This window comes from Oncorhynchus mykiss, chromosome 8 (genome assembly GCF_013265735.2).
Source record: "Oncorhynchus mykiss isolate Arlee chromosome 8, USDA_OmykA_1.1, whole genome shotgun sequence".
In the NCBI taxonomy this organism is placed as follows: Eukaryota; Metazoa; Chordata; class Actinopteri; order Salmoniformes; family Salmonidae; genus Oncorhynchus; species Oncorhynchus mykiss.
The window spans coordinates 21,437,705-21,455,141 of NC_048572.1; the positions used below are offsets into that span (position 1 = coordinate 21,437,705).

General features: G+C 43.0%; 1 protein-coding gene across 1 annotated transcript in view; it reads right to left on the reverse strand.

The window, feature by feature from the left end:
• Positions 1 to 17,437, reverse strand: part of LOC110529592 (discoidin, CUB and LCCL domain-containing protein 1) — a 43,676-nt gene that overhangs the window by 12,086 nt on the left and 14,153 nt on the right. Inside the window, exons 4-8 of the mRNA XM_021611935.2 lie at positions 17,065 to 17,116; positions 15,039 to 15,111; positions 11,374 to 11,507; positions 9,158 to 9,198; positions 7,141 to 7,338 (exon numbers count right to left, since the gene is read on the reverse strand). Of these exons, the coding sequence (XP_021467610.1) occupies positions 7,141 to 7,338; positions 9,158 to 9,198; positions 11,374 to 11,507; positions 15,039 to 15,111; positions 17,065 to 17,116 (498 nt within the window). The remainder of the gene's footprint in view (positions 1 to 7,140; positions 7,339 to 9,157; positions 9,199 to 11,373; positions 11,508 to 15,038; positions 15,112 to 17,064; positions 17,117 to 17,437) is intronic.

A 17,437-nucleotide genomic window follows, 5' to 3' on the forward strand; every position in this document is an offset into this window, starting at 1 on the left:
AACTCTAAATCTCTCTAAAATGTCTATTGTTCAACATTTTTCATCCCCTTTTCTCTGTCTGTCTCCAGGGCAGTGATGTCACCCGTTGGTCAGCCCTGGAATGTGCTGGAACAGGGAAAGGAGACATCACCTCAGAGAGCAGAACAGTCACTGCAACACCAAGGGGAAACCCTTCCAGACATTTGCAGCTCCCAGACAGCCATGATGAGCGTTTTTGTGGCAGATGAGCGCCTGACACAGGGCCAGAACAATATGGCGGCAGACGGGTGACCCACAACATGTCATTACACAGGGCATTGTGGTTCATATGGAGACGCAGTGCAACCTATCATTATAGGAAATTACTGTCATATTTCAAATACAGAATCGCAGACTCTGAAGGTATTTGTTGTTTTCACAGCTAAAATGTACTTTTGTTGCATAAAGAGCAACAGGGGTTTCCAATGCACGACAACAACAGAAATCCAATCTGCCATAATATGAGTATCAGAAAGGCAGGATCCTTAAGGAAAGAAAGGGTTGTATTCTTCAGGCTATAGAGTCTTACGATGGTTGCACAACAACAATTCTACGACAACAGTGCTTCCATTTTCAAGGAACCGCATTCCAATCAAAACGACGTTCCCCTTAGCTCTGGATTTCTGAACCGTCAGACAAAGCTAGACATTCTTCCTTGACTGGAACCCAATGTGTTGTAAAGTAGCATGAAATTAACTTGGGACTTGCTGACTACACACACCACACTCAAAATAAACTATTGCATTGTGCTACACTTAAACAGGCCTTTGAAAGTCACTTTCTTGTTTGTGGAGGAGCAGCAGCAAAGAGGGGCACTCTCCCTTCATGCGTTACTGAGAACTGGTCTAATACATTAGATTACTGGTCTAATGCTATGTGTGTGTGTGTGTCTGCGTGTGTGTGTGTGTCTGCGTGTGTGTCTGCGTGTGTACACATGTGCTACAGTTTTGCAGTGGTGAGCCATCCAGAGTTAAATCAAAAGAAAGGCCCATTTATAAGAGAAATTACCCCCTTTAAACAACCCCCTGGATCAGATCGCATTCTATCCCTTCTCAGCTTTTTCCGGCAGATGTGTGTGTGTGTGTGTGTGTGTTGAGCCTTAATCCTATTACCATCCTCTACAGAGGGCTACGAATGGGGGGAAACAGCCAGGCAGGAGAGGGTTAAATCTAAACGCCTGTTTTTAAGTGATGCCACGGGGGGAGGAAATTGCCATTGATCCTATAAGACTTGGCCAAGAACACCAAGGCTCCTACTTCATTACAGTTAACTGTAATGTTAACAGTATGCTGAGCATTGAGCAGGCCCAGTAACAAGGGATTGACATTCATCAGGAGAGAGAGATTGGCAACGGTGGAAATCTGTACCAGTAGGCTACAACCAAATCTCGAAATTCCAGATGTGAAAAACGCCTTAAAATAAGCTTAGCCTAGTAAACTAAAAGGTACAGTGCCTTCAGAAACTATTCATTCACATAAAAATTCTTCAAGCTCTGTCAAATTGCTTGTTGCTCACTGCTAGACAACCATTTGCAGGTCTTTCCATATAATTTCAAGCAGATTTAAGTAAAAACTATAACTTGCCACTCAGGAACATTCCCTGTCATCTTGGTAAGGAACTCCAGAGTAGAAAAAAAATAGTTTACACACTGCTAAGAATGGTTGGAACAAATTGACTTCTTCTCCTCCTCTTTGTCCGTCCGTCCGCGGGGATAAAGAATAGACACAGGGCCGGACTTCCCTTATGGCACCCTATTCCCTATTTAGTGCGCCATAGGGCTCTGGTCAAAAGTGAATGAGGAATAGGGTGCCATTTCAGACACAGACAGTATTTATCTGAGATGTCAGGACCTGGAGGGAAGGCACTAAGAGGTAAAGCCCCTTCCCCCTTTCAATTTCCAGATTTGTTGCCGTGCAGTATGTTGGTACTTGGCTATCTGCCAAACTCTTCGGTTTTTACTTTTAATATATTTATCAACGTCTTAGTTTTTTCCCCGCTCAACTAAGCGACGGTATGCTTTCGTCGTAAAGCCTTTTTGAAATCGGACACTGTGATGGGATTAACAACATGTTCATCTTTAAAATGGTGTATAATACTTGTATGTTTGAGGAATTTTAATTATGAGATTTCTGTTGTTTGAATTTGGCGCCCTGCACTTTCACTGGCTGTTGTCAAATCGATCCCGTTAACGGGATTTCATCCGTAAGAAGTTAACCACCTAAACGAGGATCTTTATTTAACCTTGCGTAACACCCGAAAACAAAAAAACATTTGTCACAAGAAATTTGCTTCCTGGTATACAGAAAATACCCGAGCCCTGAAGGAAACTTCCAGAAAATTGGAACGGAAATGGCGCTCCACCAAACTGGAAGTTTTCTGACTAGCTTGGAAAGACAGTACTGCGCAATATTAAAAAGCCCTCACTGCTGCTCGATCATCCTATTTTTCCCACCTAATTGAAGAGAATAAGAACAATCCAAAAATGTTTTTTTGATACTGTCGCAAAGATAACTAAAAAGCAGCATTCAACAAGAGAGGATTGCTTTCACTTCAGCAGTGATACATTTATGAACTTCTTCGAAGAAAAGACCATGATTATTAGAAAGCAAACTACGGACCACTTTGAATCTGCGTATTTCTCCAAAGCTAAGTTGTTCTGAGTCTGCACAGAACTGTCAGGAACTAGGATCAATGGAGACACTCAATCATGTATCTCGAGACATTCATGAAAATAGTCATGGCCTCTAAACCGTCAAGCTGCATTCTGGACCCTTTTCCAACGAAACTACTGAAATAGCTGCTTCTTGTGCTTGGCCCTCCTATGTCGAACATAATAAATGGCTCCCTATCCACCGGATGTGTACCAAACTCACTAAAAGTGGAAGTAATAAAGTGTCATGACTCTCCTAGGAGGATCCGAAGGATCAGGTTACAGTGGGTCAGCTCTACAGCGCCCTCTTCCGCAGAGGGGGAGAGGGATGAATTTGGCCTGGTTTTATGACTTAACAACTGGATCATGAATACCTTGCAGAAACTGTCTTTGGGCTCTGCAGTATTGAGAATGGAATGTCTGAGTATTAGATAGACACTTGTCCAAAGCTTTAACATCAAAAGGTTGGACATTGAAACAATATTTATAACATAAATAATGTGGGAAATGGTTGGTGGGTCTCTAAACAATAATCATGTCAAATAAGTTGTTGTTTTGTGATATCATTAAGGACGGTTGAACCAAATAACAGTAACTCTATAAATGTATACGTCCCAGTTATCAGATTTACAACTAAATGTTCTGGAACTTATATGATTAAATTTTAAACTATTTGTGAGAAGACTAAATGTGAGACTAAATGTGAGACTAAATGTTAATTAGATAATTGTTTTTCCTGCAAAGTTTTACCCAGTCAGTAACCATGACCACGTGAGCACAGACATTATGCCAAAATAGGGAACGCCCCTTTTCCCCAAGAGTGTTTATACAAGGACTCCTAATGAAATTTACATTAGAATGTGAGGATCATCCACATGTTGAATTGGTTGGAATCTTTAGAGACCAGACAGCGTTGAGCGGTGGCTACACGGCTGGGAAATGGTTTAAAACTAAAGACCAGTATATGTGCAGCGTGAGCTGAATATGTTACGAACTGGTTTATATCGTAATACCCTCTGAAACTCTCTCTTGGAGAAGACTACACAGCAACATTCAGTCTGCAGCTGTTTATGCACTGTTAGCCTCGGAAACTTTACCAAAGTCAAGAGACAAATAACAATTTCCTCTCACCACTATAGGTGGTGATACCACTACGGGTGGTATTTATTCTAAACAAACTGAGTGAAGGACAAGGCCGGCTGAACACCGCGCGGTACACCTAAGGAAGAACCATTCTAACAGACACTCCTAGACCAAACTACTACAACTACAAAGGATATGGTGACCTCTGGTGGACAACCAGAGACTTACACAACCAGAGACTTTCTGTCGACTGACTCCCCAGAAAATGGACCCGGGCGGTTTTAAGAGAGAGAGACGACAAAGACATACAAGCATAAATATGTACATTGCTTTTCTAAATCTGAATGAGAGTTTGTTAGGGTGCTAAATATCCATAATTACGATGAGCGTATTATTCAACTGTATGTACAATAGTTGAAATCCTTTGTCTCTCCTTCTACCGCTCTTTCGTTCCCCACCCCCTTTCATTGTGTAACCAGCCGTCATATTGAGTTAGTCCACTAGGGACTTTTCATTACATCATGTGTAATAATCAGTGTATAATCTATCCTGTGTGTGTGTGTGTGTGTGTATTTATTTCTGTGGGATTATTTCATTAGTTAGTAAATAAATAATTAAGCCAATTTGTGTAAACTGATTCATCATGGAGACTAGGGTTCGTGCAGATTTACAGGATATTACGACGTTCAGAATGAGACTGAAATAGGAGCAAATGATTGATGGATGACGGATAGTACTTCTCGTTTAGACTACTGCAATGCTCTACTCTCCGGCTATCCGAATAAAGCACTAAATAAACTTCAGTTAGTGCTAAACATGGCTGCTAGAATCCTGACTAGAACCCCAAAATGTTATCATATTACTCCAGTACCAGCCTCTCTATATTGGCTTCCTGTTAAGGCTAGGGCTGATTTCAAGGTTTTACAGCTAACCTAAAAAAGCATTACATGTTCTTGCTCCTACCTATCTCTCTGATTTAGTCCTGCCGTACATACCTACACGTACGATACGGTCACAAGATGCAAGCCTTATTATTGTCCCTAGAATTTGTAAGCAAACAGCTGGAGGCAGGGCTTTCTCCTATAGATTTACATTTTAATGGAATAATCTGCCTATCCATGTGAGAGATGCAGGCTCGGTCTCGACATTTATGTTTTTACTGAAGACTCATCTCTTCAGTAGGTCCTATGATCGAGTGTAGTCTGGCCCAGAGGTGCGAAGGTGAGCGGCAAGACACTGGAGCAAAGAACTGCCCTTGCTGTCTCTGCCTGGCCGGCTCCCCTGTCACCACTGGGATTCTCTGCCTCTGACCCTACTACGGGGGCTGAGTCACTGGCTTACTAGTGCTCTTCCATGCCGTTCCTAAGAGCGGTGCATCACTTTAGTGGGTTGAGTCACAGACGTGCTCTTCCTGTCTGGTTTTGCGTCTCCCCCGCCAGCTCGTGCTGTGGAGGAGATCTTCGTGGGCTATACTCAGTCTTGTCTCAGGATAGTAAATTGGTGGTCTGTTGATATCCCTCTAGCGGTGTGGGGGCTGTGCTTTTGCAAAGTGGGTGGGGTTATATCCTGCCTGGTTGGCCCTGTCCAGGGGTATCGTCGGATGGGGCCACAGTGTCCCCCGACCCACCCCTGTCTCAGTCTCCAGTGTCTATGCTGGAATAATCTATGTGCCGGGGGGCTAGGGTCAGTCTGTTATGTGGTGTAATTCTCTTGTCCTATCTGGTGTCTTGTGTGAATACGCTCCCTTTTATTCTCTCACTCTACATCCCCTTCCGGAGGCCTAAGGACTACCTGGCCTGAAGACTCCTGGCTGTCCCCAGTCCACCTGGTCGTGCTGCTGCTCCAGTTTCAACTGTTCTGCCTGCGGCTAGGGAACCCTGACCTGTTCACTGGACGTGCTACCTTGTCCCGGACCTGCTGTTTTCGACTCTCTCTCTACCGCACCTGCTGTCTCGACCTCTGAATGCTCGGCTATGAAAAGCCAAATGACATTTACTGAGGTACTGACCTGTTGCACCCTCTACCACCACTGTGATTATTATTTGACCCTGTTGGTCTTCTATGAACGTTTGAACCTCTTGAAGAACAATCTGGCCTTAAATGGCCATGTACTCTTATAATCGCTTGCTGTTTGAGGTTTTAGGCTGCGTTTCTGTATAGCACTTTGTGACATCTGCTGATGTAAAAAGGACTTCATAAATACATTTGATTGAAAATTTGATAGATTTGGCCGTGTGTTTTAGGTTACTGTCCTGCTGAAAGGTGAATTAATCTCCCAATGTCTGATGGAAAGCAGGCTGAACCAGGTTTTCCTCTAGGATTTTTCCTGTGCTTAGCTCCATTCCATTTCTTTTATATCCAGAAAAACTCCCCAGTCTTTAACGATTACAAGCATACCTATAACATGATAAAGCCACCACTATGCTTGAAAATATAGAGAGTGGTACTCAGTAATGTGTTGTATTGGATTTGCCCCTAACATGACATTTTGTATTCAGGACAAGTTAATTGCTTTGCCATATTTGATGCACTTTTACTTTAGTGCCTTGTTGCAAACAGGATTCATGTTTTGAAATATTTTTATTCTTTACAGGCTTCCTTCTTTTCACTCTGTCATTAAGGTTAGTATTGTGGAGTAACTACAATGTCGGTGATCCATCCTCACTTTTCTCCTATCACAACCTTTTAACTCTAAGTTCTTTAAAGTCACCATTGGCCTCATGGTGAAATCCCTAAGCGGTTTCCTTCCTCTCTGGCAACTGACTAAGGAAGGATGCCCACATCTTTGTAGTGACTGGATGTATTGATACACCATCCAAAGTGTAATTAATAACTTCACCATGATCAAAGGGATATTCAATGTCTGCTTTTTATTTTTACTCATCTACCAATAGGTGCCGTTCTTTGCGAGGCATTGGAAAACCTCCCTGGTCTTTGTGGTTCAATCTATGTTTGGAATTCATTGTTCGACTGAGGGAACTTACAGATAATTGTATGTGGCACACAGAGTGAGTACATGTAACTTAATATGTGACTTGTTAAGCACATTTTTACTCTTGAACTTATTTAGTCTTGCCAGTACAAAGGGGTTGAATACATTTCAGCTTTTAATTTGTAATTCATTTGTAAACATTTCGAAAAACATAATTCCACTTTGATATTACAGGGTTGTGTGTAGGCCAGTGGCCCAACAAATCTCAATTTAATCAATGTGGAAAATGTCAAGGGGTGTGAATACTTTCTGAAGGCACTGTAAGTACAGCAATATGGGGATCCTAATAAATGAAATAAGCCTGCTACTTAGCTTCTATTTGTAGAGTCAGGTAGAGAGGAGTTTTGGAAGCTTAATGTTTGAGAGCATGTTTCCCTGAGTAGGGCTCTTATCTCACCTGTGATCCTTTTCTTCTCCCCCAGGTCCAGCTGGAGCCACTGCAGGCTGTCGTTCTGATCTGCAGCCCAGGTGCAGCCCCTTGATCCTGGGTCAGCCTGGGAGCTGTTGGGCGCCCAATCAGACTGACAACCCGTCGCTTCTCCCCACGAACTGGCACTAACAGACACATGCTGCAACACTGACTGGTTCTTACAGTCTAGAGAACAACAACAGAAGAAAAAGTAAATAACAACAATTCTGCTGCTCTAACTGAATAAGATTTTACCCAAATATTCCCACTACTTCCTCTGCCCTCTGTTCTATTGGCAAATATATAATCACTGGAGAACAAACGGGAAGAGCTCTGTTCGAGACTCCTATCAACGGGATCTGAAGAACTGTAATATACTATGTTTCTCTGAAACTTGGCTGAACAAGAACATGGATAATATTCTAGCTCTTTTTTTCTATGCATCAGCAGAACAGAACGGCAGCGTTGGGTAAGCTCAAGGGGGGTGGAGTGTGTCTCTTTGTCAACAACAGCTGGTGTTCAATCTCTAATATTAAGGAAGTCTCAGTGTTCTGCTCACCTGAGTTAGAATACCTCATGATAGGCTGTAAACCATACTATTCACCAAGAGAGTTTTCATCCAGATTTTTCGTAGTTGTTTATTTACCATCACAAACCGTTGTTGGCACTAAGACCACACTCAACAAGCTGTATAGGGCCATAGGCAAACAAGAAAATCGCTCCTAGTGGCCAGTGATTTAATGCAGGAAAACTAAAATCCGTTTCCCCTCATTTCTGTCACCTGTGCAACTAGAGGCAAAAAAAACTCTAGATCATCTTTACTCCACACAGAGACTCATACAAAGCTGTCGCTCACCCTCCATTTGGCAAATCTGACCATAACTTTATTCTCCCGATTCCTGCTTTCAAACAAAAACCCAAACAGGAAGTATCAGCGAATGCTATGCTGCCGGATTTATGTGCTAGCACAGACTGGAAAATGTTCCGGGACTCATCTGATGGCATTGAGGAGTTTACCACATCAGTCACCAGCTTCATTACTAAGTGCATCGACGACATCGCCCCCACAGGAGACATCCTGTCAGAACAGTCCCAGGAGCAACTAGTCTGACTAAACCCGTTAAACTCTGCAACCAACTAAAACCCTATGTAAAGAAGATATGACTCTTGTCCTCCTCACCATTCCAACATATTGAGAGAGTGAAGCTTTGAGGAAAGTCAATAAGGAGCTAGTCTTAATTAAAGTGCGGGACATCGACAGTGTTGATGAGGTCCTGAAAAGTCCAGACTAGGGAACATACAGTATATGTCAGACATGTCATGGCATCATTTGTCAATTTGTCATGTGAGCATTGATGCTGTCTGAGTTGATCGGAGAGCAAAGAGAGTGAGAGTGTCTACAAGAAACATGACAACTGTAAATTGGGAATGAGACACATTTTACATCACAACTTACAGTATTTGAAAATGTGTATTGTTGTCCAGAGTAACTGAGAGGAAATAAGCCTAATAAGTGCAGTCTGTCTTCTGACACAGCTGTTGTACCGTCAAGTGTCTGAACACATCTGTACTGTGACACCAACAGTTGATTTGTGAGCTTTCCCAGGCCTGCCTGCCTGTGATATAGATAGCCAGAACCTCCACAGTTATAGCCGACTGACTGGATGAAACTGTGCCAGAATGCAAACAGCTGTATGAAAATATCACACAGACAAGAGATACAGGGTTCCCACGCTTCACACCAAGCTTTCATTTTCCAAACCAGATCTTTTACCCCGTTTGACTGTCAATTACTTCCTTTTTCAACAACTATCAGTAAGTCATCAGAAATCCTGGCATAAAATGTTTAATTTAGTAAGTGGTAGGCTTTGATTACATTCCTTCCTGGTGAAAATGCAGCACATTTTATTACGTGATAAAGACAATGGCCTCAGAAACTGTAGTTTGAGAAACAACCATTTAAGAGCATAAAAACAGTAGAGAAAGAGAACAAAACAAATGTTACCATTAATGAGGAACGTGAAGAGCGCTTCGGACAAAGAGCCGCTGGAAGAAGAAAAATAATATCCATCAATGACGGGCCGTGAGCTTCAACGATTACAATTACAGTGATAGATTGAGGGCCTGCCATTGTGGAGAGCCTGCCATTGTGGAGGATCACCCATTGTGGCCACAAAGAAGCATCACCAGATTGTGTCGTCCCCCCCCTCCCCCCCCCCCCCCCCTCCCTATTTCTCTTCCCAAATCAGCCTTCACCAAGAACCCTGTGCTTCGTTTCCCCTGCCCTTCCCTGTGTAGTCTCTTCTCTCCTAGTGCCCTATAGCTGGGGGATAAAGCTGAACACATTAAGACACCAGGATTGGTGTTAATTACAGTGGCTAGTTGGGAGAATTTTATATTTCTCCACCATCACTCAACGATCTCTCATTTTCACCAGCTTCCTGGATCAGATGTATTTCTTCTTTGAACAGTTCAGAAAAGCAGACGTGGTGGTTAAATTATATTTATGGGCGATAAGAGGTGTGTAAAAGTACAAAAGATCAAACACTTTAACGTGGGTACTGACTTTCACCTGCACCTGGGAGTGTCGAAATGATCTATTATCTAACAGTCAAAAAGAAACGGTTCCTACTACAACACGAATAAAAACATACACAGGTATCCATCTTGGTTTGAGCTGATCCATTTCCAATAACAGAGTCATTATCAAACCAGATATTGATCCTTTCTTCCAAATTGGGCAGAGACTGGGTCAGGGGACTGTTACATCATCAAGGTCAGCCACCCTGGGTAGTGGGAAGCATGGTGCATTGTCACAGTAAATATTGTTCATGTCTTAACCCAGCAGAATCCAATTAGGGAGTCAAGTTCAATCAAACGTGTATTATCACAACGGCTTAACAGCATCCAATCCTTGCTGCATTTTATACACACTGTTGGAGTGTTAGTTAACTTCATGTTCTAACACAACCCAAGTATTCATCCCCTTCAGCAAAGGCCAAGTCTTTGGAGAATTAGACTTGTATTAGGCTGGGGTTGTCCATTTATAACACAGCTCTTTTTCAGAAGAAAGTTCTTTCAGGAGCCAGAGAACAACACTGAACATATTCAATTCAGCAGTGCATGTTCAGCCAGTGAATGCAATGAAGAAAATGTATAAAGACCCCATGCATGTTTCCTTTGTATAGAATATGTTTGCAAAGCTCGTGCAATGTTGTTACATGGCTAGAAAGAAAATGTGAGTGTACAATATGTTAATACACAGGTTCAGTAGGACAAAATGTTTATGTACTGCTACAATTAAGATTTATTTGCTACACATAATAAGAGTTCACATTTACACATTTAGAAAGTGATTGATTGATGTGCAGTGCTCGATATGTGTAGAGGGCAAATCAATACAGGGTAATATTTGAAAACCGAACCTATATATTTCAAAATGTCACAACTTGATTTGCTATCACTGCACCAATGCATTCACATAGCTAGGCTTAGGGGCTCTGAAGCCTATTTGATATGAACGACTTATCACGTTAGGTTTGCATGCATTACTTCAAAATGACAAAATCCTCCTCCCCCACTGAACATTAAGGACAGCTTGAGGGATGGCCATTTCTTTAAGAATCAAATCAAATTATTTCAAGCCCCTTCGCCTTCACTCTGCAGTCATCATATTAGTGATGCATCACTGTGTTACATGTATACAAACTGACTATACAACTACAAGCTTTAGTCAATTATGACTGATGGACACTATTATTCTCTCTTCCCCCACCTCAGAACTCCATCATACATCTCTATGAATGCCATAGGCAAGACTGACTGTCTCTGACATTTGTGAGAAGCCAGCTAATCTATCATCACAGTGCAGGAATGCTAGCAAGCTAGCCCTGCCTGATTAATCTGGTTTCTACCTAGGTAAACCTGGCCAAGGTCTGGGGCAGCAGACATTTATTTAGGACTCGAAGCAGAGATGACATAAAAAATAAGAGTTGTCCCATCATGCAGGTTTATGCTCCTCTTAGGAGAGTTATTATCAACAACTTCCATCAGACTGTTAAAAAGATCAATCCTAAACCAGTGGCTAATGTTTGTGGACACCAATTGGTACCTAAAACCTATAGTGCTGTGAAGGACAACATGTGAGGCCTAACATTCAAGTCTACTGCTGTTGTGCTGCCCATCCTCTGAGTCATGGCCTGTAAATTCCCCAGTACTCACTCTTTGGATTGGATCCCATTGGCTCTGGTGGCGTGGTAGTGACTCAGGCCTTTGTGGGTCTCCACGGATACCCAGCCTCCTAACTCATCCAGGATAACCCCTGCATGGACGGCAGCCTTACACAGCACAGACGTCTGAAACAACAGAGAGATATAATATATTAGACATACAGAACTGAGGTCTGAAACCACAGAGACCACAGGTGTGATATAGAGAAAGACAAACACATCATAGAGGTCTGGAACAAGAGACAGATATGCTATAACAGACAATCACAGCTCAGATAACAACCAGGGCTAAACACAGAGAAGGTGGGAGAAGTGTAAAACTCCAGACACCCTCGTAATGGAAGTCTGAGCTAGCCAAACTGTGTGTGGTGCTACCATTCAATAAACATTTCACCAAGAGAGTGTGGGCCACGAAATACATACATAAAACTTGGACTTTCAACAAAAGTGAATGAGCTTGGACTACTGCTTCCATCAGTGCACCATTCCTCTCATGTCTGAGGTTCCCTTCAACATGGCACATAGGAGAGCAGTGCAGCTCCCCGTCATTCATCTGTGTCAGCAGTGGGAGCGCAGGCATCTCATCCCAAATTAAAATCTCATGACATGGAGCCACAGTAGACGCTAATCTAAAATAAGCCCCATGCATTCTCAATCACTTCACACTTCATTTACACGTGGGAAAAAAAAGGCACATTGTGATTGCATTCAGGGTCAATATTTACAGTAATTGCAGCTGTAGGAGGAATGTCAAACATACTTCTCTGTGGTGCGTTACTTAGGAAAGCAGTACTTTGTCACATAACATTCAGTACCTTTGTAATAGCTAGATGCCTACCTCTTAGAGATTGCCCCACCCTGCTGCTGAAATGAAGGGCTGGGACAGGTTAAAAGGAGCTCTTTGATGGATAAAAACAGGCATTTCCTCCACAAGACAACGTGAAATGCCTTACAATTAACATGGAAATCACTGGAGTGCTGTAAAAATGAACCGTAGCTCTGCTGATAAAAATTCTCCATAAAGTCCATCAAGGATCTATTGAAACAAGCACTCAAACACTAATATAGGTGAAAAATGAATTTCTGAAAAAGTATTGTTGTTCAAACATGATGAAAAAAGACTGAAAGAAATATAAATATATAATCTAACTTCAACATGGAGACAAGGTAAAAGCTCAGTGTTAAAATCAGTTACGTCTCATTTCAGCCTGCAGCTATTTCCTCCCTTTCCCTGTAAAAAGCCATTACAGACTGGCTGTTATAGGTGAGCACTATTCTCCTCTGAGTGGGGGAGGGAGGGGAGGGGGAGAGGCTGCTCGACAGCTCCATGGTACAGATCGGGGGCCAGTGGCTGGGGCCCTGAGGAGCTGCTTTACAGAGGCCTGGCTGCCGCTTATCTGGACTAACAGCTGCTCTTGGGTCAGATTTAACTGTCTCGTTATTATTACTCTGATCATTTATACACTGCCGGGTGGGCCGACTACCACACCGTAAATACATTGAACTCTGCCCTGCCTGTCTGTCAGCCGGTGGAGCAGATGGATAGGCTCTGGTAGTTTGTATATCATGGCCCCAGTCAGAGTTATGGCTAGAGACTAATCATGGACTGTTGCTGGAGCAGGGCTGGGTTCAAGGCTTGTGCTACTGCTACTAGTAGGAGCGTATTAGACTAGATAATGGCTTGACTACATCAGCCAAAGACCGTCTGGTTCTAACTGAGATTGTCCATGTGTCCTGCTTCTGTTAACCTCCTTGTCTAAACCTCTGCAGACTATTTCATCTTAGCAGCAGGGGGTGAAATACTACAGAATAGGAGAGGAACTATCAAAATGTCACTTACTTCCCTGCTGTCACTTACTTCCCTGCTGTTATTTCCCAAGGGTCAAAAGCACTAACTAAGTAGACCTTTCAACCAACAAAATATGTTGCTAAATTATTAATTCACTTAGTGCTTATTAACACTGAATGATGACATATGGTATGATAACCACATTAATTACAGATACACAGTGTATCAAATACATAGCCACAATGTGTAGGTCTTGTATGGTTGTAATAAATAGACTCTGAGGAACCATTAATGCCATACTACAAACCGCCCAGAAGTCATTCAGACTGTTGTGTTGGTCTAAATGCTAATGAGTGTGTCTATTGAATGGGTGCAGTGGACAGATAAACACCTTCTGTTCCACAGGCATCATCTCCTCATAATCTAGGCCCTCCACCAAACCCTCCCTATACAATAGCCTGCGCGGACTAATCAATCGCTCTGGCCCAGTCTCTCCCAAATGGCACCCTATTCCCTATATAGTGCACTACTTTCAACCAGATCCCTATGGGTCCTGTTCAAAAGTAGTGCACTATAAAGGGAATAGGGTGCCATTTGGGATGCACACCAAGCCCTCGGCACACGCCAAGCCCTCGATGCTCATCCTTCTTCCCAGCAGACGGTGGAGCGTTGAGAGGTTCTCTGTTGTTGTGCTCCTCCAGGCCTATTGTTGTGGGGCTGGGGCTCCCTGCTGTGCTTCCTAAGCCTGGAGCTGTCTGTCACACTGACCGCCTGGCCGGTGGGCAGCCGCTCAATAGCCCTGATCAAACCCCAGAGAGAGCAAAACCTCAGGAGGCTTGGAAAGTCCCTGGTCTGGAAAGACCCTCTCTTTTTAGATACTGAACCCCATGCAGGGCTGGCCAGGGTAGCAGAGCCAGAGGACCACTGGGATTGACCCATCCAGGTGACCCACATGAAATGCATCCTGAGCCCCATAGAGAGGAGGACTAGCATAACTACAGTTCTGGAGTATTTTGGTGAATACAGTGACCAGAATCTTCTCACAGAGCTTAGTCTATATGCGTGTTTGGCTGTTCACCTCAGAGTGTTAGACACCTTATGGTATTACACATTAGCTACTATTTCCAGGTATTACAATGAAACAGCCTTACAAAGAGAGGTAGACATCTCTAGCTCTAACTGTGTGTAATGAGCCCAAAGCATTCTACAGTACACAAGCCCTAAGACAAAGCAGACCGAGTTACACACAAACACTCACACAGCCCAACTGGACCAGGCTTTACAGTTGCCTTGCCCCTGTGGTTTGGCTGCCCTGTGATGCAACCTAACAGCAAAGCCCAGCTCTGCTGCTGAGTCAAAATGCACCACAGTTACATAAACAGATGACCCATCCAATATACCTCCACAACCACTTTATGTGTGTTCCACAACAGCAGCCAGACAAAAGCACCAGCAACGACTGGTTAGCCCGGGGACAACTTCTCACGTCCAGCTTCTGGTGTGTCTGTTTCTGCGCCTAACAAGGGCCCATTCAGACCTTGAAGCACCTATGGGCTGAGGTGCTCCAAGTGGTGCCTCAGAACAGTCGTGTTCCTCTGACAGAAGACAGGACAATGTAATCGAGGGTAAACAAACAAGTGCTTGGCTGGCTGCTTCAGGGGACTAGAACCTGTTAGGACAGAACTGCTGCCAAGGCTTCCAACAACACAACGTTTCCTCGTAAATACCTACTCTGCAAACCAACATCTGTGGTTAAAAACTTTCCCCTGGGGGGAGGCAGAGACCAAACAGCATTTCTGTCCTCTTTATAAACCTGGAAAAAAGACAGTGAATAGGCTACCTTTGAGAAGGACTAGACTTTTACTTACATGCCTGTAACCCTGGGAAATGTCCCCGGATATGTCACCTGCCACTGCTTTGCATCCTGCCGGACAGTACTTCCTGTGAGGATAGACAACAATAGAACATACTTGTTGACAACGCATTGGCCCCATCCTGTCAATTTCCCCAGATGGACACGGTTCAGTGGAGTGGTAAGTAATCACTTCACACCAGACACGGTCTCTGCTTACACCATCAACATTACTACACTCTAATGGGACAAAATTGACTTAATGGAGACGTATAAGATACTTGAATCTAAATTGTATATATACAGTTGAAGTCAGATGTTTATATACACCTTAGCAAAATACATTTAAACTCAGTTTTTCACAATTCCTGACATTTAATTTAAGTAAAAATGCCCTGTCTTAGGTCAGTTAGGATCACTACTTTATTTAAGAATGTGAAATGTCAGAATAATAATAGAGAGAATTATCACATTCCCAGTGGGTCAGAAGTTTACATACACTCAATTAGTATTTGGTAACATTGCCTTTAAACTGATTAACTTTGGTCAAACATTTCGGGTAGCCTTCCACAAGCTTCCTACAATAAGTTGGGTGAATTTTGGCCCATTCCTCCTGACAGAGCTGGTGGAACTGAGTCAGGTTTGTAGGCCTCCTTGCTCGCACACGCATTTTCAGTTCTGCCCACAAGTTGTCTATAGGATTGGGGTCAGGGCTTTGTGATGACCACTCCAATACCAACTTTGGAAGTATGCTTGGGGTCGTTGTCCATTTGGAAGACCCATTTGCAACCAAGCTTTAACTTCCTGACTGATGTCTTGAGATGTTACTTCAATATATCCACATCATTTTCCTTCACAAAATAGATTGCATCATGTGAAGTCCACCAATCCCTCCTGCAGCAAAGCAACCCCACAACCTGATGCTGCCACCCCTGTGCTTCACAGATGGGATGGTGTTCTTTGGCTTGCAAGCCCCTTTTTCCTCCAAACATAATGATGTTCATTATAGCCAAACAGTTATATTTTTGTTTCATCAGACCAGAGGACATTTCTCCAAAAAGTACAATCTTTGTCCCCCTGTGCAGTTGCAAAACATAATCTGGATTTTTTACCGGCGGTTTTGGAGCAGTGGCTTCTTCCTTGCTGAGCGGCGTTAAAGGCTATGTCAATATAGGACTCATTTTACTGTGGATATAGATACTTTTGTACCAATTTCCTCCAGCATCTTCACAAGGTCCTTCCTGTTGTTCTGGGATTGATTTGCACTTTTCGCACCAAAGTACGTTCATCTCTAGAAGACAGAACGTGTCTTCTTCCTGAGCGGTATGACGGCTGCGTGGTCCCATGGTGTTTACACTTGCATACTACTGTTTGTACAGATGAACGTGGTACCTTCAGGCGTTTGGAAATTGCTGGAGGTCTACAAAAAAAAAATTTCTGAAGTCTTGGCGGATTTCTATTGATTTTCCCATGATGTCAAGCAAAGAGGCACTGAGTTTGAAGGTAGGCCTTGAAATACATCCACAGGTCACCTCCAATTGACTCAAATGATGTCAATTAGCCTATCAGAAGCGTCTAAAGCCATTACACCATTTTCTGGAATTTTACAAGCTGTTTAAAGGCACAGTCAACTTAGTGTATGTAAACTTCTGACCCACTGGAATAGTGATACAGTGAACTAGAAGTGAAATAAACTGTCTGAAAACAATGGACAAATTGAAAAATTACTTGTGCCATGCACAAAGTAGATGTCCTAACCGACTTGCCAAAACTATAGTTTGTTAACTAGAAATGTGTGGAGTGGCTGAAAAACAAGTTTTAATAACTCCAACCTAAGTGTATGTAAACTTCCGACTTCAACTGTATATTTCAGAATATTGAGGAAATTAGATAATTGACTAGCTGAGGGATAACAAGGGGTAATATTTTTGATTAAGGCCCATAATCAAGCTAGGAATCTATTGTCATTACAGTTAACCAAGGACTCAAAGCAAGACATTTGACTTGTCTCAGACACACAGCCACATATGAAACAACCTTACCTGTATTTTAAATCTGAGAAATGGCTGCCTTTATCCAAACATGTGAGCAGATCTGAGGGCAGAAAACAGGGGAGGAGCCGAGAGACAATGAGGGGAGAAAATACCATGTGATCAGTAGTAGAGCAGACAGAGGAAACCAGCCCTGTGGAGCAGAAAGGACCACAACAACAGGATGTAGACCCTGCTTCCTTCACTCCCTCTGGGATGAGCATTCGTGTCACACTCGCACAGACACACACACACCCGCACCACACACAGTTATTGCTCTTAGTGATCAACTACATGATGTTTTGGTCAACAACATAATAATGGTGGAAACAGGTATAACCACCAAAACCAGTTTGTAAACTCCTGGAATCTCCTGGATCATCAC